Source organism: Equus asinus, chromosome 15, assembly GCF_041296235.1.
Source record: "Equus asinus isolate D_3611 breed Donkey chromosome 15, EquAss-T2T_v2, whole genome shotgun sequence".
Classification (NCBI taxonomy): domain Eukaryota; kingdom Metazoa; phylum Chordata; class Mammalia; order Perissodactyla; family Equidae; genus Equus; species Equus asinus.
Genome location: NC_091804.1, coordinates 45,804,394 through 45,819,076, shown reverse-complemented (window position 1 = coordinate 45,819,076; position 14,683 = coordinate 45,804,394). Strand labels below are relative to the sequence as shown.

The 14,683-nt window shown below is 50.5% G+C and overlaps 1 protein-coding gene across 1 annotated transcript; it reads left to right on the top strand.

Moving 5' to 3' along the window:
* The first annotated feature begins 2,352 nt into the window (after window positions 1–2,352).
* ANKRD60 (ankyrin repeat domain 60) lies at window positions 2,353–11,676 on the top strand. Its single transcript, XM_014831351.3, has 4 exons — window positions 2,353–2,731; window positions 7,288–7,418; window positions 8,982–9,147; window positions 11,375–11,676. Exons 1-4 carry the CDS (start codon window positions 2,353–2,355, stop codon window positions 11,674–11,676), a joined length of 978 nt encoding a protein of 325 aa, XP_014686837.2.
* The last annotated feature ends 3,007 nt before the right edge of the window (window positions 11,677–14,683 follow it).

Sequence of the window (14,683 nt, the reverse complement as noted above, 5' to 3'; positions counted from 1 at the left end):
AAGTCTACTACTGAATGATTTATAGCAAGCTTTCTAATATTATACTTTTGTTACAAACTGTACTTGGAACTTTTCCTAGGGCACTCATCCCTCCCCTGGTTGCTCCAATTGTATCCATAAAGATGTGGCCTTTGATAGAGGCAGACAGCAGGGAGCGTCTGCATTCTTATGCGGATATGTTACTATGTGGTTAAGAACTCGGGAGGAGCACTGGTCATTGAAATGCTTGCATATTGGCTTGGATATGTTACTATGCGGTTAAGAACTCTGGACGGGCACTGGTCATTGAAATGCTTGCATATTGGCTTTATACCTAAAGCTTTAGAATCTCAACAAAAAATTAGAAACCATAGTTTTGATCAGTCCATATACTTGCCCGAAAATACCAGTGATTTGGGGGGTTAAATTATGATACTCTTCAAATTGACTTAAGTGCAGAGAATTTAGATTTCATGCTTTTAAAATTTAGAGAAAGAAATTCTAGGATTTAAACAGGTTTTTCATTAATTAATAATTCAAGGTTCCAGAAACATTTGCTTAGATTCTGCGTACATGTATACACATGTTATTCTCGTTTCTGTTTTTATCTCCTCAAAGGCAAAGGGAAGGAAGGAGCAGCCCATCTGGGGCCCAAGAGCCAGCTGCAAAGGGCGCGCCGCTCCTTCCATTCTCCCCTTGGATCTTTGCCTCATTTGTCTTTTCTATCTTTCTTCCTTTTTTTAGAAAACTAAATTTCTGGAGCTATATATTGAATTTCCTGGTATATAGGATGTTCTCCCCCTCCTTCAAATTCCACTGAGCTGATTCTTTAAAAAGAAAGGAAGGAATCTATACGTGCCAAAGAAAATAAGGCACACGTGGGAGAATTTCACATTGTAACCCAGGGTCGCCTTTTGGCAACTCTGGCAAAGAGTGAGTTAATAGGTTGGAAGCTACTTATTAAGAAAAACCCAACCCGTCTTGTGTCCCAGACCTGCCTGAAGTGCGAAGACGGAGATAGTGTTTTGCTTCAGGGGCAAAGAATTTTTAATTTTTTTATTGCCTAGAGATTGAGATTGTCCTGTTATTCACATCTGTTCATCCAACAGCAAGGAGAATTATTCACCTGCAATCTTGTATTCTGTGCAGAGCTTAATTTTCCATTAGGAAGAAAAGATCAGCTTCAGTTGGTGGTGTGATGTGTGGAATCTGCATGCTGAACCACACGTGCTCGTGGAGATTGTAGAGACTCTGTGGGAAATAGAATCTAACCTTTAAAATTTCAGTTTATGTGTTAAAAATTTTCTATAATTTAATACGAATGCCTTTCCAATGCAAAGATTTTTTATGACTGTAATTTCTCTGCAAGAAGTATGTTTAAAGCTCACATTTTATGCTTTTCTTTGTGACAACGGTGATTTTTTGAGGTTGCTCTGGTCCCTTGCCACCCTCTCCTACGCCCCCTCCCTTCAGCTCTGTGTAGTTGTCGCCGTGGGTGGTGGTGTTGAGAGTTTGTGACTTGACACGTCGGCTTCCTATTTTACTTGACCCCTGAGCCTCCTCTCCTGGGAATTAATGGAAAAGTGCAAGATGGTGTCTCACATAGAGCTCCTCAAAAGGTATCTTAACACGGAAACTTCTCAGCCTCTGCCAAGTGGACATTTCCCCCTTGTGAAGTGTTTTTTATCAGCATCTTTCTTTCTCCAAGAATTAGCATTTTCAGAAAAGCTTTGCAGGGGTCCACGGAGCCTCTGTCTCCCACTGCCGCAGTGGCCAACTCTGGGGTTTCTGCCCCATCAAGTGGGGCCCAGATCTGCTGAAAGGAGTCGTATTTCGGCAATGTTGGTTTTTTCGTTCATGCGAGAAATACGATTTTTAAGCGTGACTAAAGACTGCACTGTAGGCCTCTCGAGACGATGCACGCGGTGATGATATAGAGCGTTATTCACGCATCACTCCTCCAGGTGGTTTGCCCCGGATTATTCGAAGATTGTATTTAAACGGATGTGGAGAAGAGGTCGCAATTTCCCAGCAGCGGCCAGAAGCCGCCCCGTTTCGTTTTCCGGGCTCCGGGAATTGGCATTGAGAGCAGCTTAGCGCTGCGAGGAGCTGGGGACGTGGCCGCAGCTGGGCCTGCGGGGGCGCGGGGCCCCTCGGCGACGCCTCTGGATCGGTCTCAATAAACCTCTCGATCGTTTTAGGAAGCGCCTGTGCCCTTTGCCCTCATTTAAGACCGTCCCCCAGGTCCGAGGGGGGCTGCGCCTCCCGTAGCCGCGCGGCCCGTCCGCCCCAGCGGGGGATCGGCCGTCGCCGGGGGCGCGGGGCGGGGGCGGGGGCGGTGGTGACGCGCGGCCGGCGCGCGGGGCCGGGAGGATGCGGCGGGCGGCGGCGGACGCGGCGGGCGGCGGCGGAGCGCGGGCGGCGGGGTCGGCGGGGGGCGCCCCTCGCCGCGACCCCGCTGCGGGCCGGCGAGGCAGGCGGGCGGCGGGCTCGGCGGGCCCGCAGCCCCTCCCCGCGCAGCCCTCGGGCCGCCCCCGCGGCGGCAGCCGTGGCGGGGACCCGCAGGCCGTGAGCCTGGCGCTCGACTTGACCCCAGACGTCTTCACCATGAGGGTGCTGCTGGAGGAGACCGGGGAGGTGTTCCGAGTGACCAACTGCCGCAGCGACATGACCGTGCGGGAGCTCAAAGAGGAGCTGGACCTGATGGTCGGCATCCCTTTCAACCTCCAGCGGCTCCAGTACCTGGACCAAGGTGGCCCCTGCCCGATCCCTTCCCTCGACTCGTGTCCTCTCTTGACCCTGGGCACCCAGTCTCCTTCTGAGCCTGCAGTCCCCAAAGGGAAGCCTACCTACATGAGGACCCCCAGATGTCAAAACAAACCCCAACCCCCTGGAAACCCCAGACGGAAAAGCAAAACCTGGCCAGCTAGGGACTTCCCAAGCCCAGACAAACGGGATTCACATTAGACCTCAAATCTCAAGGCAAACCCTGTCCACAGGAAGACCCTAACCCTCAAACAAACTCTGCCTGTGTCAGGGCTACAATCCCAAAGCAAGGTGTCTGCTCAGACCTGAGCAAATCCTGTCCACGTCAGGACCTCAAACCCCAAAGCAGACACTGTCACAGCAGGACCCCTCGGGCCCAGACCCTCAAGCTCCCAAGTCCCAAAGCCAACAGTGTCCACACAGGACCACAAGCCTGAGGCAAAGCCTATCTATCCTCAGCGGGACCCCGCAACCCTGGGCAAACTTGCTCGCATCTAGACCCCAAACTCCAACACACTTCCCAGTGCTGGACTTGTGGACACCAGAACCCCCAATCCTCCAGCCACCCGTGTCCACATAAGGATGCCAAAGCCCCAAACAAACTCAGCCCACCTCAGGACCCCAAAATCCAGAACAAACCTGCCCAAGACTGAACCCCAAGTCTCTAAGGTAACCATGACTACCTCTGAACCCTGAATCCTCCAGCAGCTGTGTTCACGCAGGGGCGCTAAAGCCTGAAACGAACTCTGCCCACCCAGGACCCTATATCTCTATACAAACCACGCCCACAATTGAACCTCAAATAAAGTCCCAAGCCACCACTGCCCTCGACAGAAACCTGAATCCCAGAGCAGACTCTGCCCAGATCATGAGCCTGAATCCCAGAACAGACACGCCCCATTCTGAGCCCCCAGTCTCTAACCACTTGTGCATCTGAACCCCAATCCATCAGCCATTTCTGTCTATGTAAGGATGCCAGAGCCCAAAGTGAACTCTTCCCACATCTGGACCCCAAAATTCAAAGCCCACATCTGAAAGCCAGTTGCCAAGTTCACCATGATTATACCAGAACCCCAGTCCCAAGCAAAGTGTCCTCAGAAGGGCTCCAAAGCATGAGACAAACCCTGTCCACAATAGGACCCCAAAACTCAAGTCCAATCTACCCATATCTGAACCCCAATCTCCATGGCAACTATGTCTACATCAGCTCTCCAAGGTTTAAGGCAACCATGTGTGTGCAAGGAAGCCAAAGTTTAAAACAAGCCTTGCCTACATGAGGATCCCAAAATTCAAAGCAAATTCTGCTTGTATTTGAAACCCAGATCCTTTAGCCAACCTAATACACCCCAGAACCCCAAATTCTGGACCAAACCCTGCCTATATCAGGACCCCAAATCTCAGGACAGAGCCTGTCGCCATTAAGACCCCCAAATCTCAGGGCAGACCTGTCCGATTCCTTACTCCCTGTTGCCACGCTACCCAGAACTATGTCAGAACCCCAAATCCCAAAACAAGTCCTGCCCATGCAAGGACTCCACATCCTAGAACAGACCCTTTCCATACCAGGACCCCCAAATGGAAAGCAAACCTTGCCTTCATCAGAACCCCACTTCCAGAGCGAACTCTGTCCGCGGCAGGACCTCACATCCCAAAGCAAACGCTATCCACATTTGAACCCCGAATATTGGCACTAACCCAGTCTGTATCAGAACCCAGAATCTCAAACTGTGCCCTTGTCCACGTCAGGAGCTCAAAGTGAGCCCAGCTGGAATTAGAACCCAGCACTGAAAGCTCCCTGTGGCTAAATCAGGACCTGAAGTCCCCCTCCCCAGACAAAGCCGACATGGGAGGCACCGGGGGAGGGCGAGGACCCCAGAGCCCAGTCTCTGCTTCCATCAGTCTCCTTCCCCCAGCCTGAGGACCTGCTGTCCCTGTCCCGCTTCCTGCAATAGTTAGGATACGAGAACAGGATCAAAGACCATCATCTCCCCACCTGGGTGAAATCAGTGCAAAAACACTTCAAGAAAAGGAAGATAGGAGAACTCTCTGGGCTGCTGCACAGAGAACGTGAAGAGCGATCTTGCAGAGACACTGCAGTCGTACTTCAGGGGCCGGGCACGATGGAAGCAGAGCGAGCGCGGAGAGAGCAGCCTGTCTCCACCCGCTCTGCTCTCCCAGGCGCTGCCCTTCCGGGGCTCAGTTTCCTGATCTGGAAAGCAGAGCCTTTGAGCTCTAGAATGCTCAATGCCATTCCCCCTATAGGCAGAAATGGCTCGGGAAACTCAAAATGTCTATGGAGGGCCAAAATACCATCCTTTGCTCTCTTGGAAATAGGTTAAGCATGTTTCATGACGTATTTATTTTGCTATGAAAGTATCTGGAAGATGCTTTGGGGCATTTTTGAGGCTTTATTTGGAAAGAAATGTATCTGGAACTCAGTCTGTTTTAACGTGCTAAAAACGAGGTGAGCTATTGAGGGACTTATTAAGGGCTCCAGGACAAGTAATTCAGAAATTACATATCCTGAGCTACCAATGTCTGGCACACAAAAACCTTCTGCTAATTTATTTTTGCTGATGAGCTATGCTCAGCAATAAATTCAAGAAAGCTAAGAGGGAATGAAAGAGATGGAGTGACTGAACACTGATGTCACAATCCCATCGCTCAGCAGCACTTAGAGACTGTGGAAGCTTGACCTCGCCTGTGTTTGCACTCCTTACTGTTGGCAGCACACGAGAAAGAGAGAAGGTGCTCCTAGGTTGTTAGAAGACGTTGGGGCTTCTGCCTATAAATAATCCGCTGACGTTTCCTTCTCCACCTCAAAGGTTGCCCGGGAGGATCAAATGAGATAATGTGTGTGAAAACCTTGAGAGACGCAGATCCAAGAGGGCTGAGCGAATTCATGGATGAGGGGCGCCCTTACACGTCTGTTGTCGACTCTAATAATTTATTTCGCTGGTGATAATTAGTATTTGTCTGAGCCGAAGGCAGTCGCTGCCTGCCTGTGCAAAGAGAATGGGCTCTGGGTTCTGGGTGGGCTGTACAGCACGTGCGAATCGCGCTCCATCTGTCTCAGGGAGACGCAGCTTTACTCAATTTTTTCAAAGTTGTTAGGAAGTCGAGTTGTTTTACTTAGACTAATTACTGATTATCCTCTGTGTGAGAGCCACAAATAAGACCCTAATTAACAGATTTGCTAATCGCTCTTCCTTGTTTACACCATCCAGAGTTTCTGGTAAGCAAAGGGTGTCAACAGAGCTGAGAGTGACAGGCGCGCGGCGCCGGAGGGAAGGCAGGTCTGGTGGGAGTCTCGGCTTTGCCACTTACCTGCCTGGCGAGCCCCGCTCTGCTCGTCAGCAATTGGAGACAACAAACCTAGCTTGTCATGAGGATTAAAGAATGTAGGTGCTTAGTACAGGCACTTAGGAATCACTTGATCATGAAACCGAGAAACTCACGAATTCCACTCAGAATAAATGATAATCCAACTGAGGCAGAGTGGAGACTTTGCATCCGGGGCACTGCTTGTGGAGAAGGCAAGTCATTCTGTTACTCTTAAGCAAGATGGTAGGTGGCCATGTAAGAAAATGTGTGTGTCTTCAAAAAGGTAAGCTAAATACAACTCCACTTTTTTAAGATGTTCTAGAATCCTCTTCTAATTCTCATGGTCTTCCCCAAAGAGTCTGAATTCACGAGGTGTGAGTAGATCCACCCCCTACTCTTTCATACGAGCAAAGGGCTGTTGTGGGTGCTGACAAGGACAAAGGAGTTCTGACATCCCAAATCCAAATTATGGCAAATGTCAGCATTATGATTCTTAGGCTACTGTAGATTCCCAACTAGGGCAATATGGTCCCCCAGGGGCATCTGGGAACACGTGGAGACATTTTTGATGGTCACAAGGAGGTGAGTGTGCTACTGGCATCTGGTGGGTAGAGACCAGGGATGCTGCTAAACACCCTGCAGTGCACAGGGCCGAGACAGCCCCCACAACAGAGAGTGCTCCAGTCCGAAATGGCACTAGGGCCGAGACTGGGAAACGCTGCCATAGACTGTAATTTGAAAGATCCAACAGATTTTTATCGTTGTTAGCTCTTTAGCCAACCGATGACAATGTTAACCAGCGTTAGTATTTGAGTTGAACGTCTATGACTTGCATAAATATGTTGTGCTGTGTCTGTGAGATATAGTTACTTCAAGTTTAAGCAATTCTATTTGCAGAGTTTGCCTCATAAAATGATTTTACTGACTCATGTGGTTTTTTTTTTTTGCAATAGGACAAGTTATAATTACAAAATTTTATAAATTATTGCCTTTTTTGTTTGTTTGTTTGGCTTCTATTTGAGCTGAGCCAAATTAACTTTCTAAAAAGCATTAACGACCACAAACAGACTCACCCAGAGTCACCAAATGAGATTAGTGCTCAAGGTTCTAACATTATCTTTGTGGTACCCAAGGTCAGGGAATCTCTTAACTTAACCAATGGATGGTTTATCTTTAATATCCAATTTTTTTCTTTAAAGAAAAAATTGTTCCCCGTAGGAGTTTTGATGGATGACGCGACGCTGAAGTTCCATGATGTGGTTCCTGGTGGAATTATTTCATTATGTGTCTGGCATTATGATGGATGGACCGAGCTGGTCATGGCGGCTGTGGAAGGGGATCCCAGTAAGGTGTTTTCATGCTTCTTTAAATGGATATTATATTTCATGAAGCAACTGTAAATTGTGTGTGCGTGGGGAAAATCACTTTGTCTCGAATGTGGATATTTGAGTAAAAGTTTCAGAATAGGGAAGAAAGGTGACAAGGACTGGTGTCATAATGCTCCAGTATCAGTGCGGTGTTTCCATTCGGGTCTGTGATTTCACTGGGCTCACTTATCTGTTATTTATAACTCAATCGCCCCCCTCGGAAGGAACCCGGGCAGTGTATTTTCTATTCACGTATACATTTGGTAAAATTGAAAACCTGATTTAACAGTGAGGGAAGAACTCCAGATGACTTGGAAACGCTCGGCCCAGAGCATTTGATGGCACAAAACTGCTAATGGGGGTCTGTCCCCACCCCGAGGAGGGAGAGATCATGCCCTGCTCAGATACGCAGCAGGTGCCTACTGTTCTCTGGGCCCTGTGCTTCGCTCTCAGCTGGGCTCTGGGGTGGGCGGTGGGGGAAGGAGGAGGAAATCAGGATGTGTACCCCACAGGGAAGATGAATCACTCAGACACAGGGGGCAAGTGTGTGTTCTTTCTAGAAAATAAATTTGGATGAAAAGCTATGAGCTTGTGGAGAAGAGGAGACGGTTTACTTTCAGCTGGGAAAGGAGTCTGGGAAGGCCAGGTGCAGGAGGGGTGTGGGATCAGGCCTGGGAAGGGGGCGTGGGCTCTGGGGAGGTAGGGCCAGGACTGTAGGAACTGCCCTGCTTGCCGGGAGCGTGTGAACACCTTAGAAGGAAGGGCGGGGCCCTTCGCAGCTGTTTGCACACCCCTCCAGCTCCTTCCCTGCGTTTCTCCCCCCAGCCTTCCCTTCCCCCACTCTGCCACCAACGATTGGGTCTGTGCCTGGGTTTTCTGGCTCTTCCTCTGGACGTGGGGTCATTCCCTCCTGTGTTGAGTCAGCGTTGCCATCACCCCTATCTCCCCGACACCCCACACCGAATGCCCAGCATGTGGACAGAGCGCCTCCTGTTGGAGCCCGTAGTCTTCCTCCCTTCCTTGTCCTCAGCACCTCAGTTCACCACGAGATGATTGTATGATGGGGCCATTATTCATCCACGAGTTCAGAGTATTCCAAAAGGGAACAGAGACAATGGGCCCGCAAATAGACCGGAAGACCAGAATTCATCAAGTGTCCAGAGAAATCTGCTCCCCTCCGGGGAAGCCATTTCATGTTGGCTGGTGTCTTCCTTAATGGCCTCAACCGCCTCTCTCTGGACACCCAGAAAAGCTATTGTCTCTCTCTAAAACATCGACAGGAAGAATTTCCTGCCTCCCGAGCCTGCCTGGTGGTAAATTCGTATTTCCTGGATATGTATAGAGACTTAAACAATGTCCTCCCCTGGGCGTTTTCCAACTTCTCGGTAAGGTTTGCCCCTCTCTGTCCCCATCACAAGCCCTCACTTGGCATTTGAGCAAACCTAAGCCCTAAGTGTCCAGTCACCACCCCCCCACCACCAGGCAGGTGCATCTGCTTCTGAAATAACTCAGACCCACGGTGCGTAACTCTGTTGTCTTGCCCAGCTCTCTTGCCTTGGCCTTGCTGAAGATTCTTTCTACCAAACTGCAAATTCACGGCGTTTCAACGACAAGCAGTGGAAGAAATGGACATCTCAGAGGGCGTTCGTGGCCTTGTATATTACCTCACACAGAGGTCACTTGGATGCTGTGCAGTACCTTCTAGAACACGGTAATTCTGATAGACAGCTGAGTATGTTCGAGAGTTGGGGTCCCTGGCAGAGAGGGCGGACAGGTGGCTTGGGCTCTGGTCCTTTCAGCAATGGTTTCCCGGACCCAAGCCTTGTCAACTACCCATCATGGGCCCCGTCAGGCCACTCCATCCCTGTCTGAGGTGTCCTAGGATGCGCTAATCAGAGGCTGTGTGCCCTCTCTTGGCCAGTCTCCCGATTCTTTTTCTTGTGGGGAGATGGAACTTTGAGGACACCAAGGCGCAGGAGCAGCCAGAAAAGGGCTTCCTGGCGTGCTATGTCCACCCAGACACGCTGCTGTGCCCTTTCTGCCCCCCTGAAGTTGGGTTTCTGCAGTGGTCCAAGGCGTCTGGCCCCAGCCGGCCTTGTGCTCTTGGCGGTCTGCAGGCAGGCCCGCCTCCTTTCCCCAAGACTTTGAGTCATTTCCCGCACAGGAGACGCTCCCCCAAACCATCTTTCATCTCTCCTGCAGCAAAGGGCAGGTGGCTCCCCCTCTCTGTTGACAGAAAGAGAGGCCGTCGCCTGCGTTGTCTCCGAATAAAGGGGCTTTGCATGCGATTCCATGGGTGTGCACTTGATCTTCCCTGGACGCAGGATATTTTCGGGAAAAGAGGCCCACTGATTGAGGTATAGATCATTCAAGAACAATAGACAATGGTTGCAGACAGCCCGGGCCACCGGCTTCCTTGGGAAAAGGAAGACCGTGTGACGTGGTATTTGATCAATGGTTCGAGGCTCGGAAGGGGGCCTCATCCGAGGGTCTCCCGTATCAACCTGTCTCCGAATTAGACCCTTTTCTTTCCTGCCCGCGGCCTGACCCCAGCCTCTCTCTGCTCAGGCTTTGCTTTGTCCCGGCTTCCACCGACTGAGGTGGGAAACACCGCCAATGTTGGGGTAGCTTGTGGGCCGCGTGTTGGGGACGGGGGAGGTCCCTCGCCTGTGGCCTCCTCCTGCCTCCACTACTTTCTGCACTTTGCCTGTTGCAAGATGAAATACGGGCTTTCACAGCCAGCAGTCCTTTAAGCTCATAAAAAGTCATTTTCACTCTGATGGAACTGTGTTGTATTTGAAAGCACCAGTTAAAAAATTACAGCCAGCTTTGCAAACTTTTCTGTCCTCTACAGACAGCCGCTGTGGAGAGGCGCCGTGGCCGAGGCTGGGCGTTATGAGAACCTATTTAAAACTTTACCTCACCGACCAGCCATAGCTCATAAAAGCTGGCAACCGAAATGTCAGCTGCTTGTAATTGAATTGCCTTGTTTTCTGTGTCATGATATTTGTTACCCAGAATTTGATTCAATTCAACAAGTCCATATTGGACACCTGTCATTAGCCCATCCATCTGCAGGAGGCAGTGAGGAATTCAATCGAAGCGAAATCTGTCCATGAGTCAGGCCGCCCGTCGTCTGTCATTTCCCGAGTGTCTGTCTTCCCCAGGCATTGCACTACGTGCTGGGGATGAAAACAAGAGCGATCAAAACAAGCATGTTTTCTGCCCTCATGGTGTTTATGAAGGGAAGTCAGCAAATTATTACAAATAATTAATTCCACAGTCAGTCGTGCATAGCATGTTCTGAAGACGTAGAATGTCTGCTAAGCATATACGGGGGGGGGGAGTTGTGGGGAGAGGGTGCTGAGGAAGGTTTTCCTGAGAAAGTGGATGAAACCTAAAGAAGGATTGAGTTAGCCCAGAAAAAATAAAGGCTGAGAGTGTTGTTAGGCAAAGGAACAGCATGTGCAATGGGCCTGGGGCAGGCTGAGGGAGCAGGGCATATTTAAGGGATAAAGATGGGAGCCTGGTCTGACTGGAGCATGGCGGGAGGGGAGAAAGAGCATTGGGGGGTAATGTTGGAGTGATAAGGGGGGAGGTGGGGTGAGATAAGGCAGTAAAGACCTAGAACACCACCCCAAGGGCAATGGATGTCAGCAAGGGGATTTGAGCTGGAAAATGATATGGGCATTTGGGAAAGGTCACTGGCTGCCATGAGAGGAGAAGACTGGACGGCAGGCAGTGCTGGATGCTGGGGGAATGTGCCAGTGCCCCCTCCCTCACCCTTGGGGCTGTGGTGGGGAGCAGTCATTAGCTCTCCCAAGTGTTCCTTCCACAGCCTCAGCCCCTCTCGTGCATCTCTCCTTGAATGTGTTTCTGAAGGTGTGGCTCATTGCCAGGAGGGTGGTCCTCCCTCAGCCAACTCTCTTATTTCCCAGGAGCCAACTGTCTCAGCAAATCCCCCGTAGGCAGGACACCCCTACACGTGGCTGCAGCCATGGGCCGGTCTGACTGTATTGACCTCCTGCTCAACTATGGGGCCCACATCAACGACAAAGATGCCAAGGGGGAGACCCCCATGACCATCGCCCGCCGCCTGAACCGCGTGCACAGCGAGCGACGGATGTTCCTCTGCTACTGGAAGACAAAGTCAGGGACCACGGACACGATGGACATGATCATGAACAAGGTTTTCCAGAGAGTCAAGGCTGGATTTGGCTCCAAGAAGAACAAAACTTAGCTACCCCGGGAAAGTTTGCACGTCAAAGCAGACGTGGGTAACTTTACAGAGTGCCAGTCCACGGTGGCCCTCGGTGAGCGGGAAGGCAGGAAAACATGGCAATTAATCTGAGTCCGATACTGAATTATCTGTCCTGTTTGCAAATGATTTGGGGAAGGTGTTGATGGAAGTCGGTGAGTTTGTGTTCATTTCGTGATCCATTACGGACCTAACAGGCTGGGATGCCAGCCTTTAATTTTAAGCTATTTGTACATTGTATCCAATAATGCTGCTTGGGGTGATGAACCAATTACCTTCTCTCCCGTCTGGAGACTGTCTAATGCATGGCGTAATAGGAGTAATAGCAGTAATGAGAACAGTGCTGCTGTTATCGTACAAAACAAGTGCTGGAAAGGTTGGGAGGTCATGTGCCGTGTGGGCTGTGAATTCGGTTTGTAAATCTCATGGAAGTAAATGCTCCCACGGCTAGTAATGTTCCAGAAGTTTTCCTGAGCCACCTTTGGGAGGGTCTTCTGCTTGAGTCGGCCTGGGGGGGGGGGGGTGGGGGAAGAAGCGAAGGAGGTGAGGAGCAAGGGAGAGCTTGATTTGCCAAACACATTCTCCAAAGGGGGCCCTATGACTCGTGTCGCAAGGTGAGTGGGCACTGGGTTTGGAGGCGACAGTGTAGAACATGATGATGAGCCCGTGGAGGACAGAATCAGAGCTGGCGCCGGCCCTGCCTTGGCTGCATCTCCAAGGGTCTGAGCAGCCTTCTCCCACCGGCTGCTGCCTCCTTTCCTCCTACAACCGAGGTAGCTCCGTCATCCTCTTGAAGGGGCAGTATCTGTGCTTAATTCTAGGCTCTATACCTCACAAAAGCTATAGACCTCCAGGAGCCTGGCCTGCCATGTGGGTGAGTGAGCTGGGAGAGACGAGAGGGAAAGGTGAGGACTGGGGCAAACTGACATGCACACCCCTGTCTGAAGAGGGCGCCACAACTCAGGTCTAGCAGAAATGTGAACCAAAGGCTGCTAGATCTTTCCAGAACTTTCCAGAGTTGGAAATCTGGCTTTTTGATATGATAAGTCAGGATTTTTAAGTGTTGGTTTGAATTTTTTTGAGATGGTGATATGGTACTAAAGGAGTAGAAGATTTGAGACACACCTATGGGGCTTCCTACCATTGTCAAACTCTTCTCTCATGTCACCGAGGAACGTGGTAGAAACAACCTGAGACTCACGGGAACACTCCATGGCCCTGAAGCCACAGAGTGGGAACAGCCATGGGTCTTGCTGGGTGACGTGTAGCATCCGCCCTCCCAACCCACAGCCACGTATGCCTCTCTAAAGCCGTGTCCTGGCACAACTTCCAGAATCGGTCTGTGTGGCGACAGTCTCTCGATCTTTGACGTCCTGAAACTTGTGATGGAAAATGGCACCGTATCCTGGTTGCCCTCCTTTCCGACTTACATCCCAATAGCTGGATTCAGCTTTTAAATTAATTGGCTGCATTTCCTGCTGTCATAGCAAGTAAGATCTGTGTTGATGGTGTGGCTTTACACTCAGTAGACGTGGCTGTACCCAGCTTGGCAATCTGTTTGACAGATAATAGGAAAAAGATACAGCTCAGCATCAACCATGTCAAAACCGAGATCTCGTTTTTGGCAGACGTTCTCCAAAGTCAACAGGCAGATGTGAAATAAGCCCGTCCGATGGGTCAGTTCATTCAGCTAATGAGGCGTGTTGCGGGGGATGTGGGCACCCTTTTAACTGAAGGTGTGACTTTGCTGAAAGTCACGAGTTCCTGGGGGCTTTGCTCTGTGTCTTTGTCGTTAGGAGAGCTGTCCATCTGACACTTGTCGCCAAACTTTGGCGGCAAGCCCTCTGTCTTCACGTGCGCCCAATTCATCAAACACGTGGTCAGAAAGCCTCTGCCCTCCATGGCGACATTTTGCTCAGCCCATGGCAGGGTCCTCTGATCACTCCTGTGGGGCCTGGGGGCTCTTCATCTGGGACAATCTTAACATCCTCTCTGTTATATTCGAACAAGCCCGCATCACCTATTCGATAAAATCTGGCCATAGCCGTGGAAGGGTTGATTTGAAATTGGTCACAATTATGGAACATTTTGTAGCTATTTCATTAAACGTTTATTTTGAAGGTTTTTTTCCCAGTCATACTTTGGAGCCAACAGAAGAAAGTTCTTTTTGACGGGTCGATCTCAAACATTTTTGGAGGACCCTGAAATCCTTTTAGGACCAAGGCACTGAGGATGGTCTTTGGTGGTGAAACCTCTGTGGTCTGTGGTCACCCACGTGGGCCTCACCTCTCCGTGGAGAGGGATGGGCTTCCTCTTGGAAAAGGACTTTGGCAGTCTTCTGGGCATAGTATCCAGCTCCCTTCTTATCTTGTATATCCCGTGAGGCTGGACTCTCGGTCACCAGAGCGGAAGAGCTGCGGGGCGGTGTAGAGAAGCAGGGTTTGGGGTCAGTATAGACCCCAGATGGCATCTTGTTGACTCTGCCCTGTGGCCTTGGATGAGGTCCCTACTGCTTGAGCCAAGAGTCTTCTGTAGAGGAGGATGGAGGGTGGTCCTGGTGCCTGGTCCCTAAGATTGTTGGGAGAGCCTGGGAGATGGGAAGTGCTCAATGTATGTCACTCTTACCATGTGAGAGCTGGGCTGGAAAATCTTGCTGAAGTCATGGGCTAAGTTATTGATGTTTGAGAGAGAGGGAAGGTCAGAGACCCACTTGGTGCTTTTCTTGGGCTCTCTTAGGTTCTAATCACCAGAAAACTCATGACCTAACCCTTTGAGCTCAGTGCCCCCATGAAAATGCCATTGAGTGTCCTTGAATTTCTCGGTGGCCAGATGAAGGATTCCTCAGCATCTCCTGCCATCAGGGACATTGCTCACCAGTGCACCTTATGTCAGCCTGAAAAACAGGCCCTTGGAGCTGGGGACCCCTTCTGGAGAGATGGACAGCTCACTACAAGCAGATGATGGCAGCTGTGTCAGCCACCAGTTTGCT

Excerpts from the sequence above, each read along its gene's own strand:
- ANKRD60 (XM_014831351.3), top strand. The coding sequence starts at position 2,353 with ATGCGGCGGGCGGCGGCGGACGCGGCGGGCGGCGGCGGAGCGCGGGCG. Across the intron at positions 2,732-7,287 it reads GCTCCAGTACCTGGACCAAG|GAGTTTTGATGGATGACGCG; the intron begins GTGGCCCCTGCC and ends TGTTCCCCGTAG. Across the intron at positions 7,419-8,981 it reads TGGAAGGGGATCCCAGTAAG|CTCTCTTGCCTTGGCCTTGC; the intron begins GTGTTTTCATGC and ends TGTCTTGCCCAG.